The 27865-nt window shown below is 35.3% G+C and overlaps 3 protein-coding genes across 3 annotated transcripts; 2 read left to right on the forward strand and 1 right to left on the reverse strand.

Moving 5' to 3' along the window:
- Nucleotides 1-2248: 2248 nt before the first annotated feature.
- Nucleotides 2249-2923, forward strand: LOC149928509 (uncharacterized). Its single transcript, XM_090157890.1, has one exon. The coding sequence runs from the start codon at nt 2249-2251 to the stop codon at nt 2921-2923; it is 675 nt and encodes a 224-aa protein (XP_090014016.1).
- A 2603-nt stretch (nt 2924-5526) lies between these two features.
- On the forward strand, nt 5527-9190 carry LOC149928510 (uncharacterized). Its single transcript, XM_090159027.1, has 4 exons — nt 5527-5795; nt 5862-6974; nt 7036-7087; nt 8703-9190. The coding sequence occupies exons 2-4, from the start codon at nt 5888-5890 to the stop codon at nt 9154-9156; spliced, it is 1593 nt and encodes a 530-aa protein (XP_090015153.1). The 5' UTR covers nt 5527-5795; nt 5862-5887; the 3' UTR covers nt 9157-9190.
- A 16000-nt stretch (nt 9191-25190) lies between these two features.
- LOC149928511 (uncharacterized) lies at nt 25191-26346 on the reverse strand. Its single transcript, XM_090159450.1, has 2 exons — nt 26229-26346; nt 25191-25519 (listed from the first exon to the last, which is right to left on the reverse strand). The coding sequence occupies exons 1-2, from the start codon at nt 26317-26319 to the stop codon at nt 25248-25250; spliced, it is 363 nt and encodes a 120-aa protein (XP_090015576.1). The 5' UTR covers nt 26320-26346; the 3' UTR covers nt 25191-25247.
- Nucleotides 26347-27865: the final 1519 nt, after the last annotated feature.

Consider the following 27865-nt stretch of genomic DNA (forward strand, 5'->3'; position numbering starts at 1 on the left):
GATAAAATTTAAGTTTCTTCTCTGTTTTACATTGTGGTTATTTAATCGGGTATTTATGCCTTGTAACAGACGTCAAATTATTAAAAGAAAACAATTTGAGGGCATTATTTTGTATAGTTTTGAAAATTAACAATATACTAACAAACCAATATTGTTGCTCAATGTTTAAGATTTTGCTTTTTATGAATAAATTCCTAGAGTGAGATTGCCATTCAACATTATAAATGTTACGAAGAGCTCGTTTTGGTAATGTCAATAATCTAATTATATTATAATTAACAGTGTTACTCCATGAAGATATGCCGTAGAGAGCTGCAACGGACCGCAAATTACATCACTTTTCAGACTAAACTTCCACCCCCACCTCTCCCACTAGGGAATCGCATGAGACAACGCATTTCGCGTACGTTTCTACCCCCTGCTCATAGGTAAGTAGAATGCTGCCGCCTACGGCCGAGCTTGACGCCAGTTCGCCTTTAACCTTCAGCCAATGAGAGGCCGTAGAGTGGTTCCGCCAAGGAGGATAATAATCCTCCTGGGATCCGCTACTATAGCGGGAGATAAGTGACGTCATTCTCTCTGGTGACATTAAATACTTGGCAGAACCACTCTTTGAGCTCTGATTGGCTGAGATCTGGCTATCGTCTGCCACGGCGTTTGGCCCATTTTTCAGTTACACGGCAGCATTCTAGTTACCTATGAGATTTCTTTGGGTTAAACATGACTATCGATTCGGGTGCAACGATAATGTCGTAAGTGTGGATACTCACAAGAAGTTAAATTTGCCAGTTTTGAAGCAATCAAAGGTGCGCTTGAAGGCTTACGGTTCCAACCGCCTATTACCTGTTTTGGGAAGATGCAAGGTGTGGTTGGAAAAGGGAAACCATAGGGTGGAAAACTATCTCTACGTGGTACAATGCAAGAGTAATCCATTACTAGGATATAAAACCGCAGAAGTGCTTGGAGTCATTCGAATAATAGAGCAGGTGGAAAGTCAAGAGTCTAAAGAAGATTCTGCATCCGAGTGGAAGAATAACTACCCAAAGTTATTCAATGCTGTGGGAAAGTTGAAAGGGTATCAAGCTCGTTTACATATTGACGAATCAGTGCGTGGGAAAATTCAACCACATAGAAGAGTTCCATTTGCCATACGAAAGAAAGTTGAGAAAGAGTTGAAAAAACTCGAAGAAGCTGATATTATTGAAAAGGTTAGTGGACTAACTCCGTGGGTTTCACCGATCGTAGTAGCGCCAAAGCCAAATGACCCAGAAGCCATTAGAATGTGTGTAGATATGCGTGTAGCAAATAACGCCATTAAACGGGAAAGGCAAATAACTCCAACGGCGGAAGACATTTTTAGTGCCGTTAATGGCGCGGTCATGTTCTCGAAGATAGATCTCAATATGGGATATCACCAAATTGAATTGGACGAAAAATCACGAGTGATTACTATGTTTACTACACATATGGGTCTAAGGCGATACAAGCGATTATTCTTCGGAATTTCATCCGCCGCTGAACTATTTCAACACATCATAGCGGAAGTAATTTCGGGCATTCCTGGCATCCTGAATGCAAGTGATGACATTCTTGTTCATGGGAAATCAGTTGAAGACCATGATCGATCACTTCACGCACTATTAAAAAGACTAGAGGAATCTGGATTAACAGTCAATGAGAAAAAGTGTCAATTTGGAAAAACGGTCCTTCTCTTCTACGGATTTTTACTTACTGATAAAGGTGTTTCGGCGGATCCAGCCAAAATCACAGCGTTTACCCAGCTACAAGCTCCGTCAAAGGTAGAAGAAGTACATAGTCTTCTAGGAATGATTCAGTACTGTGGACGCTTTATTCCAAATTTGGCAACCATCACGTTCCCATTGCGCCAACTACTGAAGAAGGGTTCGAAAATGGCGTGGACACCATCGCACCTGAAAGCGTTGGACACTCTCAAGATGGTACTGGCTAAAGACAGACAGCTTGCCTATTTCGATCCCGAACTAACGACCAATTTAGTGGTTGATGCCAGTCCGGTGGGACTTGGAGCTATTTTAAGCCAGGAAGGAAAAAACGGTGACATCAAGATCGTCGCATACGCGAGCAAAGCGTTATCTGAGGTTGAAAGACGATACTCTCAAATTGAGCGGGAGTTATTAGCGTCACTTGGGGAATGGAACACTTTCATCTTTTCGTGTATGGCACCAAATTCACCGTTTACACCGATCACCAACGTCTAATACCAATTTTGATGAAACCTCACTTGCGCATTTCGGCAAGACTAGAGCGTCTGTGCCTACGAACACAGCAATACGATTTTAATGTCGTTTATCAGAAAGGGAAAGACAATCCATCTGACTATCTTTCTCGTCATCCGCTACAAACAAAAGACATCGATGACTTAGAGGAGTACGTCAATTTTGTAGTTAAACAGGCAACACCACGAGCCCTGACCAATGATGAGTTAGTCAAAGCTACACTGAATGACGTTACCTTAACTGCAATTAAAACCGCACTGGAGTGCAGTAAGAAGAGTGAAAAAGAGTGGAATCAGGACACACTGAGACCATTCAAACCTATTCGACATGAGCTTTCGGTACACAAGTCAGGAATTGTCTTGAGGGGAACTCGTATTATCATACCCGAAGCTCTGAAAACGAGGTGCCTTGAACTCGCTCACGTTGGTCATCAAGGTATAGTAAAGACTAAAGCCTTGTTAAGAGAGAAAGTCTGGTTTCCTGGAATAGATGACAACGTGGAAAATCTAGTCAAGAATTGCCTCTCATGCATGCCAGTCGACGGTCAAAGAAGTCAAGAATGTCCCACTGGAAATGACCCCAATGCCCGAAAGGATATGACAAAACCTTACTTTGGATTTCGCTGGACCCTTTCCGGACGGGAAATATCTAATGGTCTTCATAGATGAACACTCAAGATATCCAGTGGTACACACCATAGCTTCACTCTCGTGCTCCGTTGTCATCGAAAAGCTGGAAACAACGTTTGCTTTGTTTGGATTTCCAGAACGTTTAAAAACGGACAATGGACCACCGTTCAATTCAAATGAATTTACAAATCGCCTGAAAGACTTAGCATGCTATCACCATAAAGTTACGACACTGTGGCCCCAAGCAAACGGTGAAGTCGAGAGATTTATGCGAACACTGAACAAATTTGTTCAAATCGCCAATTTGCAGGATCAATCGTGGTGCAAAGAGCTTCGGTTGTTTTTGATATCGTACAGAAGTACACCGCATACTACTACTGGTAAATCTCCGGGTGAAATACTCTTCGGAAGAAAAATGAAAACCTGGTTCCCGGACACGGTAGTTTTGCGGCCGAATGACGAGTTTGTTGTTCGAGAAAGGGATCGTGTGCAGAAGAAGAAAATGAAGGAGTACGCGGACGAGATGCGACATACGAAGCCGAACAGTTTGCAAATCGGTGACTGGGTAATTGTTCGTCAAGCTAAACGAAACAAGCTCACTTCGTGTTATGACCCACAGCCCTACTGAGTGTCTGAGATTAAAGGTTCTTGGGTAAAAGCGAAGAGACACGGTTATACTATAGAACGCAATTGTTCGTTTTTCAAGAAACTGTCCCTAGACGCAGCACAAAAATGGATACAGGTGAACGAGTACGACGATGAGTACTCAAACAATAACGATCAACACGACGTACCAGAACACCCTGGTGTTGACGTTCCGCAAGAAGTTCGACCGGGAGTTGACCGAGATCACCCAGAACTCGTGTTACGACGACAGCTACCAGCTAGAATAACGAGATTTAAACTACCGGATCGGTTCCATGACTTTGAAATGAGCCAACAATAATAAAGGCCAATGCCTTCAGCCCAAAAACTTTTTGGTGTCTTAAATGTTTATTGTATAATTCGTTGATTTTAAAACTTGTTGTAAAACATTACAATTTGAATGTTAGACAAAAAAATGGAAAAAAGAAGAGATGTAGGCTAAGTTCAGCAGCAGTCAACGGAAAAAACCCGGATGGATTTGATATTTTCCACCGATGAGCTTTTTCGTCATAATGACGTCGTAAGTTGCTGAACGCTTTTAATCAGTCATCGGTGTTTTTTAAAATGCCGTAGCTTTTATAGTAGTTTTACGTCAGTAATGACGTCAGTCATCGGAAAAACCGACTCTTCCAGCCGATGACTTCGGTGAGTAACCGATGACTATCGTGACGTCAAAACCGGAAACGCGACAAAGCGTACAGTAGGAAACCGATGTCACCGATTAGTAGTCGGTTAGTCCGATGAGCTCTACTGAACGTACCCGTAATATGTTTTGCTTTATGCCACTAGAGGTACTTGGCAGCCCTGTATGTACGGGTATTGTTAGGGACCTGGCAGCCCTGTATGTACGGGTATGGATAGTTTTAGTTTTAGTTCTGAATAATAGTCAGTAAATAAAGGTTGTTGTTTGTCTGAGCTGCGGTGTCTAGAATAATAGAATAGTAAGAACACTACACGGGTCTCTCCCGCGACGACGGGAAGCGGCCTGATAGTATGTCCCTTGTTCCATGGACCGGCGGAAAATCGTTGGTGTGGGACTTTACCTGCACTGACCCTTTGGCCCCGTCGTATTTGGCGTCTTCGTCTGCAGCCCCTCTCTGGGCCACCACCCAGGCTGAGTCGAAGAAAAAAGCGAAGTACTCCGGGCTTGAACACCAATATTTGTTTAAAGCAGTGGCGGTAGAATGTCTCGGCTCCTTCGGCCCAGACGGTATGGCTTTGGTCCATTCTATTGGTCGTAGAGTTCGGGAAGCTACCGGGGAGCCGCGTTCCACGCCGTTTTTGACCAGCGGATAGCAATCGCAATACAGCGGGGTAATGCCGCGCCAGTGTTGAACACTTTTCCGCCCAGCACCTCCCTCGCGGAATATATTTATTGCCTGTAAAACCATTTTTGTGTCCTTCTATGTATTTACAGACTTCATGAAATAAATATATAATATTATTAGTTCAACATTTCAAAAAAAAATACATAGTGTTTAATATTATCTTGTCACTTAAGATTAGTATGCTAACTTTCCTGTTGCTTAAATTCCGGAAACAGTGTTCATAGCTCGGTTCATAGGTATGAGGATGAGCCTCTGTTTGGCTAGGTTGGGCCATGTAAAATGGCATTGCTAAACATATTTCGGAAAATGACTCTCACTCTATAAAATGGAATGATTTCAAAATTATTAAGAGATAATCAAATTGGTATAAGAAAATTTTTTTTGAAGGTATGTTCATTAGGAAAAAGGGTAATTTAAATTTGGAAGTAATTAACTGGGGTCTATGTAATATTTAATTGATTAATTTTTTGGTACTTGGTCCATTTGCCAGTTACACGGCATAATTCTAGTTACCTATGAGATTTCTATGGCTGTGGCTATTGGGTGGGTTTTGCCGGGAGCTGTGGGATTTTCGAGTCTTGAACATTGGCAACACTGCCGTTCTTCTTACTATCATACTATGTTATATTCTTTGGTAAAGTGACTAACTTGGTAGGTCTTTGTTTTGGTTCTAGGAAAACCTAAGTAAAAGAAACATTGTTTTATTGTAACTTCTGGTGTTAGTTTTTAAACTATTTATACGTTCGAAAAAGTTATTTTTATTCTTATTGGATTATATTTTAAATTTATCAAACATATTGAAGTTCTAAATGATAATTGAAAAGATTCGAAAATTAGGTCAGTACTATCTTCTAACTGTGACCAAGGCTTCGGAACTAAGCCTACTCCAGTCCACGTATGATGTATACATGCAAACCTTTGAAGCAAATAGTGTAAAGGTACGTAAATAACAACTTATTGTAATAAGTTTAAGTGTATAGTTTCAAGGTTCTATATTTTTTTAGGTTGTTGGAAATTAAGAGCCATTCTGATGGCACAGAATAAAAGTTTTAAAGATAAAAAGCTCGAAGATAATGAACAGAGTATTAATGAGTCTAATCAGGCTATTGGCGAAAGCCATCAAAATGGGGTCAAAAAAAAACTTAAGACTTTGACATTTTGTCGGCGAAGAAAAGGTATAAATGATGTCTGTCAGAAGAGAAAGTCATCCTGGACTTTCAAATTTGGTCCCAAAATAAGGGATATCTCTAAAATGAGTGTTCCACTTAATAATGGTGAAAGTGAATCGTGCGTCTGCACTGTGTATCGCCGTACAGATCAATTAACCACCTCAGATTCCTTAAATTTTCCTGAAGTTGACTCTTTGCCTAAATGTGTTTTTAATTCAAAATCAACAGACTCAAGCACTGAAAATTTAACATATGGAAATTTTGAAACAAGTGCATTTAATATAACTAATGAATTTCCAAAACATTTTTCTGTAAAGTCTGACTTCAATTGCAAAACTGTAAATCTACCATTAAAAGATACTACAGAAAGCCATAACTTGTTCGAGGAGATGACCTCCAGAGATGAAAATTTACCAGTCATAGGCGAATTTGATCTTCATTCGTCAATTTCCAACGCCGAAGCGGAATTGACTGGTGCTTGCTCATTGGAAGCTAACCCTACTTACCAACGTGAAAAGTTGTTTGTTGGAGATGATTCATTTGCTGAAACCCTTTTAGATGATGACAATAAACCGCAATCTAGCACAGATCAGTATGCTTCGGATATTCCGTCTGATGATGATGCTAAGCAAATTCCCGAAGATTATCCTGGCGAAGACTGGGATGAACGTGCTAGACTGCAACGCGCCAAGGAAATGGAAGAAGGAGTTGAACCTCCTCCGGGCTACAAAACAAACCAATTGACCCCACACCTCAGTCCTGCACCGTTCCCGGAGTATTCAATTTCTGAGTTGGCTCATTACCTTCAAAATCATTTACGCTTAAAGACGAATGGAAATTTGGCACTTTCTTTTGAAGAAGACAAATCTACATTATCAAAAAATGTTTTGGAGTTGCTACAAGACCTTACTTTCAACGGAATATTTAATCCTCCAATTCATACCAGAGGTAAGCAGCGTTATTTGATCTTTGTTTTTTTTACTTTATTAATCTTTTTATGTATATTTAGTGGATTATATACACTGTTTGGTTCCTGATCTATTGGAAATAACTGGCTGCAGGTATTCTAATTTTTTATTCTTTACAGTGCCTAGGAATATGATTTATAACAAATACATAAATTATAAACGAGTAAATTTTGAAAGTTAAGAGATGTGTAAAGAGTCAAAATTCAAGAAAATATTTTAGACAAATATTAAAGTGGCTTTTTAAGGCTATGCACCCAAAAAAAAACGCTAAACGACTTGTGTATACATTTTGCAAGTTAAAGCTCTTCGGTTTAGCCTTGCCACAAAAACTAGCTGTTCCCTCGTGTGGCATGAAGGGGTTTGTGACCACCATCCTACGAATGGAATTAATGGCAATAAAAGCCGCTCGATGACTTGGGCCTAGGATGGTGCGTTGGGTATTAGCCTAGCTGATTATTATTATTATTAGATTATTAGACAGGCTAACTTGTGCATAGTATTAATTAAAAATAATGATACCACTGATGCACAATAAAAACATTTATTAAAAAAAAAGCTACAGCTGTTTCGGAACGGCTCGCACGTTCCAAAACAGCTGTAGCAAAAGTGGTATCATTATTTTTAGTTATTATTATTATAATCCGGCAGGAGTTACTTCAATTTTTATGGAAGATGATTGTTTCAAAGAAGATTCTGCTAAACACAGTTTGGTTGAGTTTAAAATGCCGCTTGTAAAATTATATTAGTACCCCCAATTATCAAAATATTTCAACTCTGTTTAAATTATTAAAAGAAAAGTATAAATTGTGAAATAATGCAGGAAAGTTAATGAGTGAGACGAGCAAAATATATTATTTTATTGATTTTAAATAGTGAGACAGGGCTCCGACCTGGGAAACCTGTATATATCAGGTAATTAGATTGTCAACAGAAAAGTCGGGGAAATTTATGAGTACAAATTGACTTCAATAAGTTTTCTTATTGAAGATTTGACTTCATTACTTCTCTCGTGTAGCATCACCAGCAGGTGCCTCAATTACTTCAGTAAGGGTGGTCATAATAATCAACTGGGCTAATTCCCGTGGCACCACCTGAGGTCTTACGATCGCCTATTATTTCGTACTTCGGGCTATGGTCAAGTCTAAATGACTACAGCAGTGTTATTTCATTTTCTAACTTGTCTTACTAGTCACCTCTGAAAAAACTTGGCTCACTGTCATTTCGCTGCGAGCTGATGTTCTTAAAAAACTTATTGCAGCAAATTCATTCCTCTAATAGAGTCTGAAGATGTCATAACTGAAAATTTTCAAATTTGTAGCTTTGGTACCTGGCATAATCATGATCTATGCCCTTGAAAATACCTCAATAAGTAAAAAAACTTAGCCATGCCATAATGGAAAGTTTACTTTTGTAAGCAAAATAAACAAAAACATTTGAGTAAGGTATAATAAAAGTGGTCAGATCCACTATTTGGCTGCACTTAGGTGGTCAGAATGAGTTTTTTAAGAACGTTTAGACCTATTGAATGATTTCTATGCCAAGTGTGTTATGGTTTGATTAATGGGTCTCTGTGAGTGATCATTCAAGAGCCCCACTAAAATTTTTACAAATCTTTCCAAAATTTATTTTATTTCACATTATCATGATCATTTTTCTGAACTTCTTTTTATATTGTAATATTATATATCCTCTATCTATTGTATACTAGTTGCTACTGGGGTAAGATGGACCGCTATGAAGCTGAAAGATTATTGGAAAACAAACCAGAAGGAACCTTTTTGTTGAGAGATTCTGCCCAGGAGGATTTCTTATTTTCAGTCAGTTTTCAACGATACGGCAAGACTCTGCATGCGCGGATTGAGCAGTGGAATCACAAATTCAGCTTTGATTCGCACGACCCAGGAGTATTTTCATCTCCAACAGTCTGCGGATTAATTGAACATTATAAAGATCCATCGTGTTGTATGTACTTTGACCCTATGTTAACTATACCATTACATAGAACATTTCCTTTCTCTTTGCAACATTTAAGTAGATCTGTCATATGTAATAATATGAATTACGATAAAATCAACAGCCTCAATTTGCCTAAATCACTTAAATTTTACTTGAAGGAATATCACTATAAACAACGCGTTAAAGTTCGCAGGTTTGACTGCTAAATTTTATTTGTAAATTAAATGGTTGCGATATGTTTTTGATACATGTTTTTAACCTTTTAAAATAGCCTCTTATCATAGTGATGAGAGTGAACAATCTCCAAATTTGTCTCGCTACAGACAAAGGAAAAAAAGTAGGCACTCACTACAACTTTATAAATTTGAGTGCGAATATTTCCACTCACTGTACCCAAAGTTTCACTTACTTTTTATGTTCATAATATGCAATAATTTGAGGAGGTAAAAATTGTAATGTTGCTGATAATAGTTGCATAGTGTCAACTTAACATTTCTACTATCCTAGAAGTTTCGCTGTTAAGATGCGTTATTATAGCATCAGTGGTTGTTTATAAAAGGTGAAAACCAAGTGTATGTTAATATACATTTCAGGATAGAAAGTTGATGGTTATTAAATTTGGGATGTTTTATTAATTTTTGTTACATATTTGTATTGAAAATAATTGTTAATTTGATATCTTTTTTTCTTAATAAACGTAACTTGCTTTTCATATTGCATTCTTTCTTCTTAATCTTTTACATATTTGTCCAACTGATCAGTAAACAGTGGTTGTGCTATCATATAGAAGCTATGGGTAAATAATATAAGTTTACGCTTAAATATTACCAGGGTCCCCATAGGCCCTATAATACCCATAAAATTGTATAATTTTGATATTTTGCCTATTTAAAATCCCGCCACTCACAAGGAGACTACCCGAGGTGTAACTCATAGATTTTGGTTTAAATTCAGGGATTAAGTAGACCTTCATATAACTTGAAAAACCCCAAAGGGAAAAAAAGCGATGGGCTTTAGTTTTACCATGGCAACTGAAAACGTTTTTGACAACTAAAATATTATATTTCTCTATGTAAATTAACATGGCAAAATCAAAGATTCCCCCCTTATGAAATTATTCAAAAAACTTTTAAACAAAGGTGGTTAAATTTGGGTAAATATCCAATTTTGGGTAAATATTCAATTTTGGATAAATATCTAATTTTGGGTTAATATCTAATTTTGGGTAAATATCTAATTTTGGGTAAATATCTAATTTTGGGTAAATATCTAATATTGGTTAAATATCTAATATTGGTTAAATATCTAAAATTGGTTTCTATATAATAATAAATACATTCAAATATTTCATTTAAATTAAAAATTATCTTAAACGATATTGTTTAACTTTAAATATAATATTTGTTTAAAAAATGGTTTCACTATCTAAATTCTTTGAATTTTACACGTACTTAATAAAGCTTTTCGAATTAAATTTACATAACCTGCTCAAATTTTATTCAATTTGAAAACTTAATAAAATTTTATCCAATTCACCTGATCAATCTACCCAAATTTAGATATTTGATATGAATTTTACCAATTTACCTGAATTTAGATATTTATAGTAAATTTACCCAATTTACCCATTGGAATTTAGATTTTAACCCAAATTTTTTCGGCTTTATTGACCCGAATAACCCTTAAGACTAATTTTTATCCAAATCTAAAAACGTAGGGTGGTTAATTTCCTGAAAATTAGGTCGATTTGTCGTGGAATGACCCCAAATTTAGAAGTTTACCAAAATTTAGATATTTACACAATTTAGATATTTACCCAAATTCAGATATTTCAAATTAAAATATTTACCCGAATTCAGATTATTTCAAATTAAAATATTTTTCCAAATTCAGATATTTCAAATTAAAATATTTACCCAAATTTAAATACTTACTCAAATTTAAATACTTACCCAAATTAAAATACTAACCTAAATTCAATTTCAATATTTAAATTAAAATATTTACCAAATTTGCATATTAACCCGAATTAAAATATTGACCAAAATTTAAATATTGACCAAAATTTAAATATTTACCAAATTTGCATATTAACCTGAATTAAAATATTGACCAAAATTTAAATATTTACCAAATTTAAATATTTACCAAATTTAAATATTTACCAAATTTAAATATTTACCAAATTTAAATATTTACCAAATTTAAATATTTACCAAATTTAAATATTTACCAAATTTAAATATTTACCAAATTTAAATATTTACCAAATTTAAATATTTACCAAATTTAAATATTTACCAAATTTAAATATTTACCAAATTTAAATATTTACCAAATTTAAATATTTACCAAATTAAATATTTACCAAATTAAATATTTACCAAATTTAAATATTTACCAAATTTAAATATTTACCAAATTTAAATATTTACCAAATTTAAATATTTACCAAATTTAAATATTTACCGAATTTAAATATTTACCGAATTTAAATATTTACCGAATTTAAATATTTACCAAATTTAAATATTTACCAAATTTAAATATTTACCAAATTTAAATATTTACCAAATTTAAATATTTACCAAATTTAAATATTTACCAAATTTAAATATTTACCAAATTTAAATATTTACCAAATTTAAATATTTACCAAATTTAAATATTTACCAAATTTAAATATTTACCAAATTTAAATATTTACCAAATTTAAATATTTACCAAATTTAAATATTTACCAAATTTAAATATTTACCAAATTTAAATATTTACCAAATTTAAATATTTACCAAATTTAAATATTTACCGAATTTAAATATTTACCAAATTTAAATATTTACCGAATTTAAATATTTACCGAATTTAAATATTTACCAAATTTAAATATTTACCAAATTTAAATATTTACCAAATTTAAATATTTACCAAATTTAAATATTTACCAAATTTAAATATTTACCAAATTTAAATATTTACCAAATTTAAATATTTACCAAATTTAAATATTTACCAAATTTAAATATTTACCAAATTTAAATATTTACCAAATTTAAATATTTACCAAATTTAAATATTTACCAAATTTAAATATTTACCAAATTTAAATATTTACCAAATTTAAATATTTACCAAATTTAAATATTTACCAAATTTAAATATTTACCAAATTTAAATATTTACCAAATTTAAATATTTACCAAATTTAAATATTTACCAAATTTAAATATTTACCAAATTTAAATATTTACCAAATTTAAATATTTACCAAATTTAAATATTTACCAAATTTAAATATTTACCAAATTTAAATATTTACCAAATTTAAATATTTACCAAATTTAAATATTTACCAAATTTAAATATTTACCAAATTTAAATATTTACCAAATTTAAATATTTACCAAATTTAAATATTTACCAAATTTAAATATTTACCAAATTTAAATATTTACCAAATTTAAATATTTACCAAATTTAAATATTTACCAAATTTAAATATTTACCAAATTTAAATATTTACCAAATTTAAATATTTACCAAATTTAAATATTTACCAAATTTAAATATTTACCAAATTTAAATATTTACCAAATTTAAATATTTACCAAATTTAAATATTTACCAAATTTAAATATTTACCAAATTTAAATATTTACCAAATTTAAATATTTACCAAATTTAAATATTTACCAAATTTAAATATTTACCAAATTTAATACCAAATTTAAATATTTACCAAATTTAAATATTTACCAAATTTAGATATTTACCTGAATTAAAATATTTACACATATAATAATAATAATAATCAGCTAGGCTAATACCCAAGGCACCACCTTAGGCCTAAGTCATCATGCGACTTTTGAAGCCCTTAATTCAGGTGGCCGGGTTACCCAAATTATTACTCAAATTTAAATACGTATCCAAATTTAAATACCCAAATTTAGACATTTACCCCAATTAAGATAGTTACCAAAATAATATAGTTACCCAAAAAAGATAGTTCCCAAAAATTACACATTGACCCAAATTTAGACATTTACCCAAAATTTAGACATTTACCCAAAATTTAGACATTTACCCAAAATTTAGACATTTACCAAAAAATTGGATATTCAACCAAAATTGGGTATTTACCCAAAATTGGATATTCAACCAAAATTGGGTATTTACCCAAAATTGGATATTCAACCAAAATTGGGTATTTACCCAAAATTGGATATTCAACCAAAATTGGGTATTTACCCAAAATTGGATATTCAACCAAAATTGGGTATTTACCCAAAATTGGATATTCAACCAAAATTGGGTATTTACCCAAAATTGGATATTCAACCAAAATTGGGTATTTACCCAAAATTGGATATTCAACCAAAATTGGGTATTTACCCAAAATTGGATATTCAACCAAAATTGGGTATTTACCCAAAATTGGATATTCAACCAAAATTGGGTATTTACCCAAAATTGGATATTCAACCAAAATTGGGTATTTACCCAAAATTGGATATTCAACCAAAATTGGGTATTTACCCAAAATTGGATATTCAACCAAAATTGGATATTCAACCACAATTGGGTATTTACCCAAATTTAACGACCTTTCTTTAAATTTTTTTGTATTATTTTTTTTTGACATCCACACATCGGTGTCGACCCAAGGCCTTAGACACCAGCACACAATAACTGATTAATCAGGGCGAGATATGTGTAACGGCCACGCCAACGGGGGGTACGTGGGGACAGGGGTGGTCGTCCTCACACGGCCATCCACAAACACTGACGCCTGGGATTACAGGAGTGAGCCAAAAATTTTTTTGAATAATTTCATATAGGGGGGACCTATAGAATCTTTGATTTTGCCATGTTAATTTACACAGAGAAATATAATATTTTAGTTGTCAAAACGTTTTCGGTTGCCATGGTAAAACTAAAGCCCATCGCATTTTTTCCCTTTGTGGTTTTTTAAGTTATATGATGGTCTACCAGGAGACATGATTAGGAGTTCACAGCCGGGCGCTTTTCCCAACGCGCGCTGTTAACGAAAAACGTGTCTTTTCCTTCTCTAACTTTTACCCCCCCCCCAAACCGTGGTATCTCCAGTCTGGGAGACGGACCCGAGAAGGCCGAGATGAAATATTTTAGTGGCGTTCTCTAGCGAGTATTGTGGGAACTACCGCTGAAGAATAAACCAGTTCTGACTGGGTTGTAGAGCCGCCACTGACTTACGAGAGCTTCCACCGCGTCTCCCAGAGGGCGCAATGTTGATAGGAAAGCATCTCACGCGACGGCAGTCCACGCGTCAAAAACCCGTTCAAAAATCACGTGACTCCTAAAAAAATTTCCTTCCAAGTGGGTCAAAATAATATAATAATTATATCATAAGCTGTGCAAAAAGAGGGAAAATTTCGAGAAATGAAAAAATATATATATAATTATATTTCTCTTTAAGTCATCGGTATAGACGTGATACTGATCGTCACTATTTAAGCTCTCTGAATATTAGTCGGACTCCCCATGGAGCTAGAGTTCCCCTATCTACTCTCCACTTCTCACTTTCTTTATTCTTTAACTTTTTGGGTTGAATTGCTTGTAGAGGGGGTGAAAAGTTTTGCTCAAGAGTTTTGGCCTATACAAACATGAGGGAGGCATAGGGGTAACATAAAATCCAGACTTGCAGTGTGTTTCAAAACCAGTTTTTTTGTGACCCTATTCCTTCCCCTGTTGCGAGTGAAGGATCCCTTTAAGCCCGGTGGGTTTGGAATGAAGACTTTAAATTCCGTTTGGTAAGTTTGGTGCCCAAAAGTTGAAGATCCAATACCAGCAGTGTCAAAAGGATCAAAATTTACCGAAGTAGAGAAAGAAAAATACGTTGAAGATCTTAAAAAAATAATTCAGCTTTAAGTTCTGGATTTGATAGAACAAACAAGAATATGACAACTTCCCGACTTCCGATTCAACCGACACGTTTGAAGTTGAAGGTGTACAAAGTTCCACGGCTTCTACCTCAGCATGTGCTTTAAACGCACTCTAGCAAGCTCAAAATTTGTGTTAGCGTCGAGTTCGGGACTACTTATTTTCATTCAATTTTGTCCATTAGATAGTAGCGACAATGAGAGTAGCGGAGGTTTCTCTAACTACGCTGTACAGCCAAAGGTAGCGGAGAGAGGATTTTCAGCCCCCTGGAGTGACTGATTTCTAACTGTTTGGGGCATATAGTTCATTCCTTCCCACATATACTTTTACTCTAAGGTTCGACTTTCGCAATAAAGATTGAAGTGAGGTTGGAATATCTCGTAGCATGCGTCGCGATAGACTCCAACGCCATCTCTTTTTAATAAAATAACTAAAAGCTACCTATGTGAGAAAATTCAGCTGGCGAGAGTGCGTTTAAATGTATCAAACTCGGGCAAATCTGATATAGAGAAGATAAAAATAATTTTTTTGGAATCCTGGAAGGAGTCACATCCTTGGGTAGATTGCCTCGAAAACGGTAATATGATTTGTAAAATTTGTCATAAAAACGTTCCTACACCGGAAGAAAAAGTCAGTACCATGGTCATAGGCAGTAAATTTCTACTTTAAAACGACACGAACTAACTTCTGCCCATCAAACTTATTCAAAAAAGAGGAACTCTTGAAAAATCCAGAAAAACAAATTATAATAAAACTTATTCTTAAATTGGATGAAAAAACGAAAAAGAAAAGATAAAAAATATTTCGCATAGTTTATTGAAAAGTCAAGTACTTCCTTCAACCATAAGTAACATTAAGTATGACACTTGTAGCCTTGCTCGTGCATTTTTTATTACTACATCCTTTCTTCACCAACGATAAATCAGAAAAACGACTAGCTAGTTTAATACTCTTTGGGATTTGATTTTTTTATTGGTCCTCGAAAAGGAGTCAGAGTTCAAATTTAGCCAATCATATAGCGCTACAAAATATTATGAGGTACGAAATGTAAGAAATAAAATGGCCGTTATGGTCATTGAATTGGGAATAATACTGCTAGAATTACAATTACGATTTCGGTTGCCATGGTTACGCGGGACCTGTTCTGAGAAGACTGTACGAAATTCATCTTTATAATTAGGCGGTAGCGCCATATATATTTTGTAAAGATATATGGCTAAAAATAAATAATTATTAGCTAACTCACCGTAACTTGTGTTAAAAAGGATCGTGTTGTCAGATTAAAATTATTTTTAAACATTTTCAAAGGTTTGTTTGTTACGAGAAATCATACATTTCAATTTCGCGTCAGATTTGCTCGAAAATTCAATTGCAATATAGTTGCCACCACTAGAGACAGATGCCGCCACGGTAGAACGATAAAGTTGATAAAGTTTCCTTATTGAAAGAAATTGGTCCCGCGCCAGCCAGATTTAGTTGTAACTCTATTTATTCCCAACTCAATGGTTATGGTAGTCGGCTTATTAGGCCTAACTCTATCGGAAAATTATACCTAAATAATCAAGGAGGATAGGAAGGGAGGCGAAGTAGGAGGGATGAACGCGCTAGCATCCTTGTAAGAAGTTTAGCGCGCGCTCGGTGGGAAAATTTCGGAAAAATGGTGCAAACACGTAGCGTAGCGGCCGCAATCTTGCCGCCATTTTTCCGAAATTTTCCCACCGAGCGTGAGCTAAACTTCTTACAAGGATACTGGCACGTTCACCCTTCCTACTTCGCCTCCCTTCCTATCCTCCTTGAAATAATAAATATTATTAGGGTCATTTTCAAAGTTTCAACTGAAAAAAAAAATTATTGCGTAATTAGTAAACGTTATTCCCGAAGTTTGAAAAAGGTTAATTCTTACATTTTAATTCATCAATTCATTTTTATTTTGATCACAGCGAACAAAACCAGGCATTCATCCAGGTACAAAATACAAGTATATTCAAATTATAATAGTAAAGATCTGGAAGAAATTGTAATAAAATATTCGTAAACTAAATGATAAAACCTTTTTACATTAAAAACGTAACAAACTGAAGGTTTTTTAACGTCTACAGTATTTGGTGCGTAACATTGATAAACATCAATGAGATTGATCTTCTCAATATACTACACTAGTGATCCACAAATTTCGAGTTGTTGGTGAATTTCTAATATAATACCATTTGCCCGATATAAAGATTTAATATTGTTGGGGAAAATACATACAATTTCTTTAATTTCTTCCATTGATAAGTTTCCGTGGCGAAAACGAAATTAGTGCGGCTATACGCCTTAAGCCTAAAAATGACTGTTTTCAAAACCGCGGGAATCACGTTCCCGGAAGTTGGGTTAGATTAGTTCATGCCGTCGCTACCGAGTGGCGCTATTTCGAAAAAATTTTGACGTCACTGTGAAGAAAGGATGTAGTAGAACATTTTCCTAATGTCATACTTAGGGGTATTATGTTACTTATGCTTCAATCAATTTCCAAATTTATGCGCACTTCAAGAAGCGAAGGGTTTAGAAGTTGGATCTAGATATACATCGCATCATAATGTAGTTCCTGAAATTTCTAAATACATAGCCATTTCATTAACACAAGATGTGATTAACAAAATAAATATTTCGGAATAATATTAGATGGGTCAACGGACAGGTCACTTGAGTCCCACGAAATTGTTCATGTCTCGTTATTTTTTTTTGATAGTTACAAAGTGGTATCGGCCCCAGGCCTTAGACACCATATGTCTCGTTACTTTCTAACGAAAAAAAAAAGAAACAAAATACTTTGGACTCATTAAAAGTGGCTCAGCTGTTCAAATTATGCAATCCCTAACAATGTTTTTTCATGAAAATAAAGTAGAAGAACCATTTAAAAACTTTTAGCTATAACAATCGATGATGGTCTTTTTAAGCTTATACCAAAAATTGCCCATATTTAATATCAATTCATTGTCTCGAACATAAGTTAGAGCTTTCCGTGAAAAACATATTAAATGACAAGGAATTAGATACACAGTGTTTCGAAAGGTTATTTGAAATAATTGGGTAACTTTACAATTTTTATACAAATTCCCCGAGAAAATCTGAGCATCTTAAAATGGTTAGTCAGGAGCTCGAAGAAGACATTGGAAAATTTTTGTCTCTTCCAGGACAAGATGGGTCATGCACCACCACCGTAGTTTAAAAGTTGTCTTTAAAAATTGGAAAGCCGTTAAACATTTAGAAATAGTTGGGTCACAAGAAAATGTAGCCAAAATTTTATCGATAATTCTTGATTCCTCATTTATTTCCTATTTGGCTTTCTCTGCTGATTTTTATAACCTTCTTGGAAGAACATCTGAGCGTTTCCAATCAAATCAACTCCTTCCACACGAAGCTATGATATAGCTTGAAGTTTTGGCTGGACAACTAGTAGAGTTAGGGAAAAACGGAGGGGATTTCGTGAAGAAGACGTCAAAATAAACTTCGACCTTGAAAATTCTCAAATTTTTCTTAAAGAAGTGGAAACCATAACTACTTAAGTGTCAAAAAACGTGTTGTCAATGATGGCAAATAGTTCTTTAGAACTAATTAATTTGAAGATTTTGGATATTCGCCATTGGCCAGAAAAGGTCCAATTTGAACAAAGTAAATCTAAATACAGCAATGACTATAAAAGAATTAGGACCATCAATTAAAATTAATTTATGGCTTAGTAATAAAAATTTACTATTAAATACTAAGGAGTGTGGTTCGATAATCATTTAAACTGGAATGTCCATGTTATCTATATTCCGTAAGAAACTATCATGTTCCTCTTGAGCTTTACTACAGTTTATTTTACTCTTATTTAAATTATGCAGTTGTCTCATCGGGAAAGTGGGAAACACTTCAATTTTTAACCTAAATGAAATAAAGTATTTACAATGTAGATTGGCTTGCTGCTACCGAACCATTATACAAAAAAAGGCAAGTGTTAAATATTTTTCAAATCTATGATTATATAAGCCTTAATTTTATCCACAAAAATACCTCTGATCAGTGCCGGATTAAGGATTAGGCACACTAGGCACGTGCCTAGGGGAACCCGAGGGTCAGCGGGCCCCGAAAGATCCCACGTCAATACGCTAGTTCAAAGAATAAGTTATTTGAAAAAAAAACATTAAGCTTATTTAAATTTAATAACAGTTTTACGGCATGTTTTTTCAATCAATAACTTTGAAACTATATTGATTCTTTATTTAATATTTATAATATAAATGAAATATGAAATACTATTCCGAAAAACACTAAAAACGAATTCGAGTAAGTCGAGATAAGGTACCGCGTAACAGTGGCGGACTGGCCATAGACTGGGCCTAACCGATGGCAGGTGGGCCCCATGATAAATTTGGTCAGTGGGACACCTTAAACCTTCAACAATATGTCAACATTATAGTAGCTTCAAAATATAATAGAAGTTCCAAAACTTTCAATATTAAATTATATTTTTACTGAATAAATTAATATTTTATTTATAAAAAAAGTTCCAATGACATCGTCGGGGTGCCGAGGCGCTGGCGGTTCCGCGTGGATTCATTTTCAAAACAATTTTAACCATTTTTAACACATTTTTAAAAGTTTGGCTAAGCCCAAGTACCCAACGAAAGAAACTACGTAGTTGAACAGTACTAAGTTACGTTTTATATTTGGCAGGGTCCCGCTGATTTAAGAGTAAATGTGTTTAACCTAATAATGGACCGCATTGTCCAGTCACTAGATTCACGTTTTTTACAACACAAAAAGTTGTATAAAGATTTATCTTGCTTGGACACAGCAAATTTTAAAAATATTACAGAGAAGGGTCTCGAAGATGACGCCTGGGTTGGTGTTAAGCTTTCTCCACGAATCAGTAAAGATGAAGTTATGTTGGAATTGCTTTCTTTTGCTTCAAACTTCGACGTATTAAAATTATTGCTTAATTGAAAAGGAATTGTTAGATGAATTGGATGTAGAAGCAATTATTGACAGATTCGCACAGTCATCTAGTGTATTTCAACGATTACTCAAAATATAGTGGAACATGAAACATGCTTTTAAACAAGCGGTTAATAAGTAAAATTTCGGCATTTGTCTAAAATATAAACTAAAATTAACAATCTGTATAATTATGTTTACATTTAGTATCGACTGTATGTTGCCTTTAATATGTTATCTGTAATTATTAAAAACATTATATAGCTAAAACATTTCTTTTATAAATGGCGACGAACCAGCGACCTATGAGTTGCCGTTTCAAAGAGTATTCCAATTGAAAGGAACTGTTACAACTAGGTGATATATAAAATGCTTTGGCTTAATAAAAAATCGGGATATATTTTACGCGAGACAAGGGAACACCTATATTGTGGGCTTAGTAGTCCAAAAGGAAGAGGCGTTGGGACCGCAACCCACAGGTCGCTGGTTTGATTCCAGCCTGAGGCATGCCCAGTGGTATTCCTTGATTTAATTAAAAATATTATAGCATTTATCCTTCTAGTTTTCGGCAGTAGCGTAGTTCGCACACAATTGAGTAAAAATAATTAAAGCGAAAAATTATTAACATAAAACAATATTTCAGGGGGGAATGTTCCTTTTTCGGAGGGTGTCTCCCCCCTGTCTACGCCTCTGGTTTTGGGTGGGCCCCCTTTGACCCCTGGCAGTCCACATTTTTAGACCCAGTCCGCCACTGCCGCGTAGCCTCTATTTCGTTTTACGGTGATCTATAGAGGTAGAACCGTACCAAAACGACTACCTTGTAACCTTGCATAACCAATCTCTTGTCCACTCTGTGACTCCGTGTCAGGCCGCTCAGCATAGAGGGGGTTGCCCCACCCTTGTTCATTTTGTTTGGCCCCAGCATAGTTTTTTATATAAACATCGTTAGGATTTGAATTGACAACATTTTCCCAGCATTAAACAAATATGAATAGTCTAACTATAATTTGGATAATCATGGTCCAGTTATTACTTCCTTTAAGTGGGTGCTATGGCATTTATATTTATTTTTTGGTTTAAGTTACGTTGTGAATTGTCACTTATGGAATTCAGGAACGTATGTAATTAAGGGCTTCGTCTTAGAGGGGTAGGGCGAAAAGTTAGGGTTTTGCCTAGTCAAATAGAAAAAGGTTGGTTTTTGGGTTCAAACAAAGTTCAAATAGAGAGGAGCATGCAGTGGCATAGCCAGATGGGTGGACCAAGGGGCAAGTCCACCCCCTACGCTACTGGGAGCATGGACGCCGGCAGAAATTAAAAATTATTTTAAGTCATATAGCGAACTCACCCGATGAAATATACAACCTTTACACATACAACGATCCGATAAATGAACGAGCTATAGCTAAAGCTTAGTAGGAATAGGGATATAAGTTTCCCGAAATTGATGTAACACACATTTCAAGTAACTGGATCACTCTTCTTCGTCACTGCACTCCACAAAAAGGTCGGCAGAAAAAAGAAGTATGGCTAAAGAAAGGGGTGGTGGAGCAATTTCCCCGTTTGCCCACCTCTGCGGGCGCCCATGGAAAAAAACCATTTCCCATTTTCAAAATGGTCATTGTGTCAACTCTAGAAAAAGTTGGTTTGCTTAGCTACCCTCTTACTCCATCCTTCAGTCCTCTACTTGTATTAAAGGGGCCCCCCGATAGCCTAGTGCCTAGAGGCCCCCAAGGGTCTTAATCCGGCACTGCCTCTGATAATCTATTTACATTCAACGTAACCAAATCAACTTTAAGATCTGAAAATATTTTAAAACCACCCTAATGTAAAACCGCAAAAAAACTAAACTAAATTTTTTACAGTGGCGTTAACTCTATAATGAGATATATGAAAAACTAAAGGAGATTAAAACAATAAATAGTCTCAAAAAACATTTGTGCTTAACAAACAAGTTGGCAAGCCAAAATATACCTCTCCTCGGAAGAATTGTCCCTAGTGGTATTAATTTCTCGAGATAATCCTTAAAGATATATCTCCGCAATTTAGAGTTATTTGTTAAAAATATTAACCCATTTCTATCCCGCCCGGTATAAAATTTTAATTATAATTAAAATAATTGAGACGAAACGACCAATTTTAATTTATTCAGAATATCATAAGTTAAGTAGTTACAACAGTAAGTTAGACGTACTATAACAATGCACAATTGAATTAAACCCTTTTACAGAACAAGTTTATCAGTTAAATATAATACGAAGCAAATTTTAATGAAAGAAATATCTACAGAGGCTTTTTGGAATTACTCGCTTACGAAATACTTGCCGCATCTTTAACGCTCATTTTATTTCAACACTCGCCCTTGATGAAGATACCGTAGATATCTGGTAGTGGACGACTCGTTCACTTCCTGTTGACGTTGTGACGCATACCACATGAAAGAGACCAATGCCGTCCAATTTCCAATATCATATAATGACTCGCACACCCAAGAAATCATTGACTGCGTTAGAAATCGTAGATATCCAAATATCCACACCAAATGTATTTACAAGAAGCAAAAACCTTACCATCAACAAAGCACAGAGAGCCACTTGACAAACCGCCAGCTCTTAAAGCAATTAACGTTAAATTATCTCCCTTGAATTAACAGAACTATATATAGGTCGTTAAGAAAGTGGACCACCCACAGGGTCTACCCTTTAACCCTCTAATCTCGGCTGACTGCGCTAAAACAAGATTTAACCTTTAAAAAATACCAGATTAGGCCTTCATAAATTCATTAATAAAAAAAGACTTTATTACCTATTATGCTTACGATGCCTGTCTTAATTTCAGTGAATCTAAGCAGCTATCGGTGGTTCTGTGGTAGAGCGCTCGACTGCCAAGCCGAATGGTCTGGGTTCGAAACCTGGGTGGCGCATTTGTTTTTAATCAATAGAGAAACGCTTAATTAGAATTTCTTCGATGCAATAATTTCAATTTCAATTCTATTTCAATTAAACCAAAATTTCCTACTCTATTAAATACGCTTCCGATAAAGCTGAATTTCTAATTTTCAATAAGGCGTAACAAGTGTCGGTGGTTCTGTGGTAGAACGTCCGCCTGTCAATCAGGAGGTCTCGGGTTCAAATCCCGCCCGATGCGATCGCAAATTGATACTAAGACGAATACCGTGTACAACTGGTGGAAACCCTGCCATTGGACGTTGAGGTAGCATTACACTCAGCACTCGGTCCGTCCCAAAGTCATTAAGAAGAAGTTGGAGAGAAAACGCCCATATAAACACAACAGACTCAACATGCACAACCATCAGAACACAAACACAACAAATTCAACACTCACAACCTACGCATAAACATTACAAAAACGTAATACACCAAACCGTCACGACGGTGAGCGAAAAACCACCATCCAAACCAAACCGCAAATGCATCCGTTAACGCTCACCGTCACCCGGTGGTTTTGCCAACCCTTTGAGAAACTGCGTACGCAGTGATTACACTTTGCACTGAAAATGCGAACGCGTTCGCAGTCCTGACAGACAGACAGACCCACAGACCCACAGACAGACACGGTCGTTGTATAACCCCTCCTAGGGGACTTTGTCCCCTCGGAGAGGTAAAAAGTGTGAAAAATTATTAGTACACGTATGTGTAATTATTGCTATGTGTTAAAGTACAGATTTTTTCTAATATAATTTTTAAATAACCCAATATCTATAATCTCTTAATTTGTAAACTCATAAAAAGAGGCCTTCTAATTCCTTTGTAACAAAAACCAAAGTTATAAAAAAATATTTGAATTTGAATTTAAATTTACTCTCTATTAATATATTCTTCAAAATAATTTTTTTAATTGTGATTAGTTAGATTAGTAAAATCACCCTACATCGAATTTACCTAGTCCTAGATATCGCATTTTTGGTCTGATTTCCCTTTTCCCTTTTGGGATATTTAGGGGTGAAAACTTTTCCCTCGAAGCTCTTAAAAGCTGGTTTCACACTCGACGGAAAATTAGCAGCGTAAATTTGAACGTTAGCGGTATATGGAATGGGAATCAATTTTCAGCTAGGCTTTTATTATCGTCTTTCCGGCATATTTTCCGTCGAGTGTGAAACCAGCTTTAGAGCTTTTCTGCCTACACTAACTTAGGAAGATCAGTTTTTATAGCACTTGTGAGTATGTCAACGCATTTACCTACATCCTGACAGTAAAGTTCAGTTCCATCATATTCACGGAAATAGGTGTAAAGGGCATGGTAATCACAATTGGAGTAGCCAAATGAATCGTAAGTGACTGAAATGGTTTTATCAAATGCGGATAGTATTCTACTTTAAAAGGAGGGTATTAATCATCAACCTTCACGAGCGGTTCATTGACATTACTTAAACATAAATCTAAGAAGTTGCCACAATTATTTTTAGAATTATTAAGTTGTTGTACATTACTATAGCGTTACATACATCTAATATTATTTATAGTATTAGTATAAACCATACAGTAGTATTATAATTAATCCAATCGACCTTGGGAAGATTGAATTCACCCAACAATGCAATATCATGCTCTAACGAAGGTACGTTCCTTTGCCAATACGTACTGAATATTTCATATTTTTCAAGGTAATCCAGAGGAAAGTATACGTTCCCAAGAATCAGAGTTAATCCTAACTTCTAGAAAATACACCCTGGGATACTCTCAAGATCAGTGCGTCTTATAACTGTAAAATTATTTTTAATTGCAATTAGTGCTCCTCCACCTCGAACATTAGTTTTAGACGAAGCATCAATTTCACGTGTTTACTATTTTAAATTCACTTCACGAAAAACATGATAATAAATGAAAATCTTTTGAGGTCCGTGGAACAAAACCAAAAGGGCTCCAAGACCTGAAGTTGAGAGTGTCTTGCTCGCTTATTTGGTACATTGAGAATAATTCTTCTTTCCATAAACACGCCCCCGACTAATTGGCCCCCTTTCCGAACGTTACTGTTAGAGCTTTGACAACAGCTTTGGCGGTATAATACAAATTTGGTTGTACGTCCAGTCACAGTTGCGCAAATGTTTGTTTTTACTTTGACGGGAAATTTTATGGAAACATCTATTGTACAAAGTTTGCGCGCTATAAGACAAAGGCGTGGATGCAAAACAGACGGACTACAAACCTTTCGGAAATGTTCGAATTTGTTTTATAAAAAAACTTAGATTTACCCATTTAATTCATTGTAAATGGTATTTATAATGATCTGACTGGCTTTTCATCATCAGAGACTAAACTTTCGCGGTGAGTTACACGACCCAAACCTTTTGCCAAATGAGTAAAGACCAAACTATTTACTGCGTGGAATAAGCAATAAAATGTACATGTTATGTCAACTTTATTGTCTAATTTCAGTGTACAGCTCTGGATTAAAACAGTTAACAGATGCACACTGCCCCAATTTTAAATGGTAGAATAAATTTTGAAACGCAACGAGGTTTCGTAAACTTTTCGGAAATCTTAGACATCCCTGATATAAATTGGTCGGATATGCAGAGAGAGGCTCCCTTTTCTGTTCCTCTGCAGTCATTGTCATTTGCGCAAGAGCAGAGGCAAACGGCGGATTCCGCGTTTTCTCCGTTATCTGTGGAACAATTGCCTTTTTTGGTAGGGCACCTCGAAAGGTCACATTCACTTGTTGACTTGCAATCTATATCAAGGAGTTATAAAAATGTATTTAGTCTCTCGCGCAATAATACAGTTTTCTAAATCACTGAGAAAGGAACTATTAATAATAATAATCAGCTAGTCTAATAAACAAGGCACCAACTTAGGCACAAGTTATCTATCGACTTTTATTTCCTTTTAATTCGGGTGGCCGGGTTAAATTGCGAAGGAGGATGGCGACAAGCCCTTCATTACACGGGAGCCCAAAGCTCGACCCTACACTTACTATTGCAAGTTTTTATGAAAAGGGAAAACCGAAGAGCTCGGTTAAAAATCCCTTTAACCAGTGAGGATATAACTTTCTAAGGAGATACAACGCTCGTCCTACACACGTGCATAAACGTGCCTTTTTATAGTTGGTTTAATAAGGCTTCTGGAACCTAGGGGCAACAAACACAAGGAGAACACAGCTAGCCTTTAAACACGCTAACGCAGTGTTGTGTAAAAATTTCATTGGATCATCCTAACAAACGTGGGAAATATATCTAAGGTAATAGCGTTGTCAATATATTTGGTATTTTGTAGTGGGGAGCTTGGCACAATTTATCTTCCGGTCAAACCTTAGAATAGTTTAAAATTCATCTTTCTGATTGGCAAACCTGCACTATCTTACCTCAAATTCGAGCGATAAGGGAGTTTGAAACCGAGTCTTTAAAACACACGGAAGACAGGTTTGAACTAAAAGTACTTACCTGCGAAAGGAGCAGCTGTTCCTTGAGAATAAATAGTCTGCAGAAACATGACCAACACTAGGCAACAGAAAACGACGATTTTGTAGCTCATTTTCTTGTTTCAGGTACAGCAATCAGGTTATCTATTAAAAAAATGAATAAAACCACACCAATATTCCAAGCAACTAGAATTTTGGTATTTGTGTGTTATTACTGCTGCGTTAAAGGGGCTCCAAATTTCGGTGGCAAAATGTGCTTAAAGTCAGTAAAGTGTGAAATTTACGGTTGACTCTGCCCGCCTCTGCCAAGGCCGAGTGAGGGGTTGGGGGGAATGAAAAGCATGCTCAATTTTCTTTTTTTTGCCACCGAACTTTGGAGCCCTGGTTGGAGCCCCTTTAACTACGCGATTTAAACGGTTACACTAATCTTATACTTTTCCTTGCGGTATTGCTTATGGTATAATTTTGTGTAGATAGTCAATTTTAAAATATTTTGTTTTGTACCCAATGAATGACTTTGTATAAAACTTTTTTTTAAAATCCATCATGGAGGAAGAGAGAGGAGGCTTTATGAATAAAATTTTTACCCCGGGAGCTTGATGCCAACTCCCACAGGGTAGGAGAGTTAGGGCTGACAAAAAAGGGGATCAGCACCCGTCGGTTTTCGTGTCGTCTCGCGCATTCCCTATTTGGCGCCCTCTTTTAGTGTTTAGGCGTACTCGGTGTAATTTCACAACGGCCAACAATTTCAACAAAAATAGAGGGAGCCAACTAGAGAACGTGCAGCCAGGTCGTGAAAGTTGACGGGTGCTGATCCCTTTTTTGTCAGCCCCCACTCTCCTACCCTGTGGGAGTTGGCATCAAGCTCCCGGGGTAAAAAGGTTATTCATTAAGCCTCCTCTCTCTTCCTCCATGAATCCATTCATAACTTTTTTTGTCGATTGGTTAGGACCGAAGTGTACCATCTTTTCGTATCAGCAGTTTAGTATGGGTAACCACGTCTTGCATTGAAACTGAATCAATCTTTATGATACATGATTGTTTGGCCCGATAGCTATATAGCGTAGAGGGAAATAAATCCTATCTTTTACTATAAAGATAATTAACGTTCTAATCCTAATTTAGAGAGATGTGATGAATATTATTTCTCTAGCGAGAGTTGATGAGTCAGTGTTTGACTTTTAATTTGGAATGATGAATTCAGAAGGAGAATGATTAAATGTACGAAAAAAGCCATATCTGGTTCCTAATGCTCAAAAATAATAATAATAATAATAATAATAATAATAATAATAATAATAATTTATTAGTTAATTGATTAGATTCCTACTATAAACAGTACAATTACAGAAAATAAAAAAAAATGTTATAATAATACAATATGTAATCCTTGGTGTAAGCGATAACCATAGAGTGACTAAGATAAAACAGTGAAAATGTAGAAAAGTCTTTAATCAAAAGGTGAAAACATTTAAATAAATTTAAACTCTTAAGAGATACTCGTACCAATAGCTCTTCGAGCAGAAAATAAAGAAGATACACGAATTAAAAATCATATAAAATAGACAGAATTCCCAGCTAGCGATAGACCGGTTTCGCCCTGTTTGGGGCTCATCAGTACCGTGGCTTGCGACTAATTAATTTTTTTTAAACTTGTTG

This window comes from Leiobunum rupestre, chromosome 9 (assembly GCF_980474605.1).
Source record: "Leiobunum rupestre chromosome 9, qqLeiRupe1.1.hap1, whole genome shotgun sequence".
Lineage (NCBI taxonomy): Eukaryota > Metazoa > Arthropoda > Arachnida > Opiliones > Sclerosomatidae > Leiobunum > Leiobunum rupestre.

Excerpts from the sequence above, each read along its gene's own strand:
- LOC149928511 (XM_090159450.1), bottom strand. The coding sequence starts at position 26,319 with ATGAGCTACAAAATCGTCGTTTTCTGTTGCCTAGTGTTGGTCATGTTT. Across the intron at positions 25,520-26,228 it reads AACAGCTGCTCCTTTCGCAG|ATTGCAAGTCAACAAGTGAA; the intron begins GTAAGTACTTTT and ends TCCTTGATATAG.
- LOC149928510 (XM_090159027.1), top strand. The coding sequence starts at position 5,888 with ATGGCACAGAATAAAAGTTTTAAAGATAAAAAGCTCGAAGATAATGAA. Across the intron at positions 6,975-7,035 it reads TCCTCCAATTCATACCAGAG|TGGATTATATACACTGTTTG; the intron begins GTAAGCAGCGTT and ends ATGTATATTTAG. Across the intron at positions 7,088-8,702 it reads TTGGAAATAACTGGCTGCAG|TTGCTACTGGGGTAAGATGG; the intron begins GTATTCTAATTT and ends ATTGTATACTAG.
- LOC149928509 (XM_090157890.1), top strand. The coding sequence starts at position 2,249 with ATGAAACCTCACTTGCGCATTTCGGCAAGACTAGAGCGTCTGTGCCTA.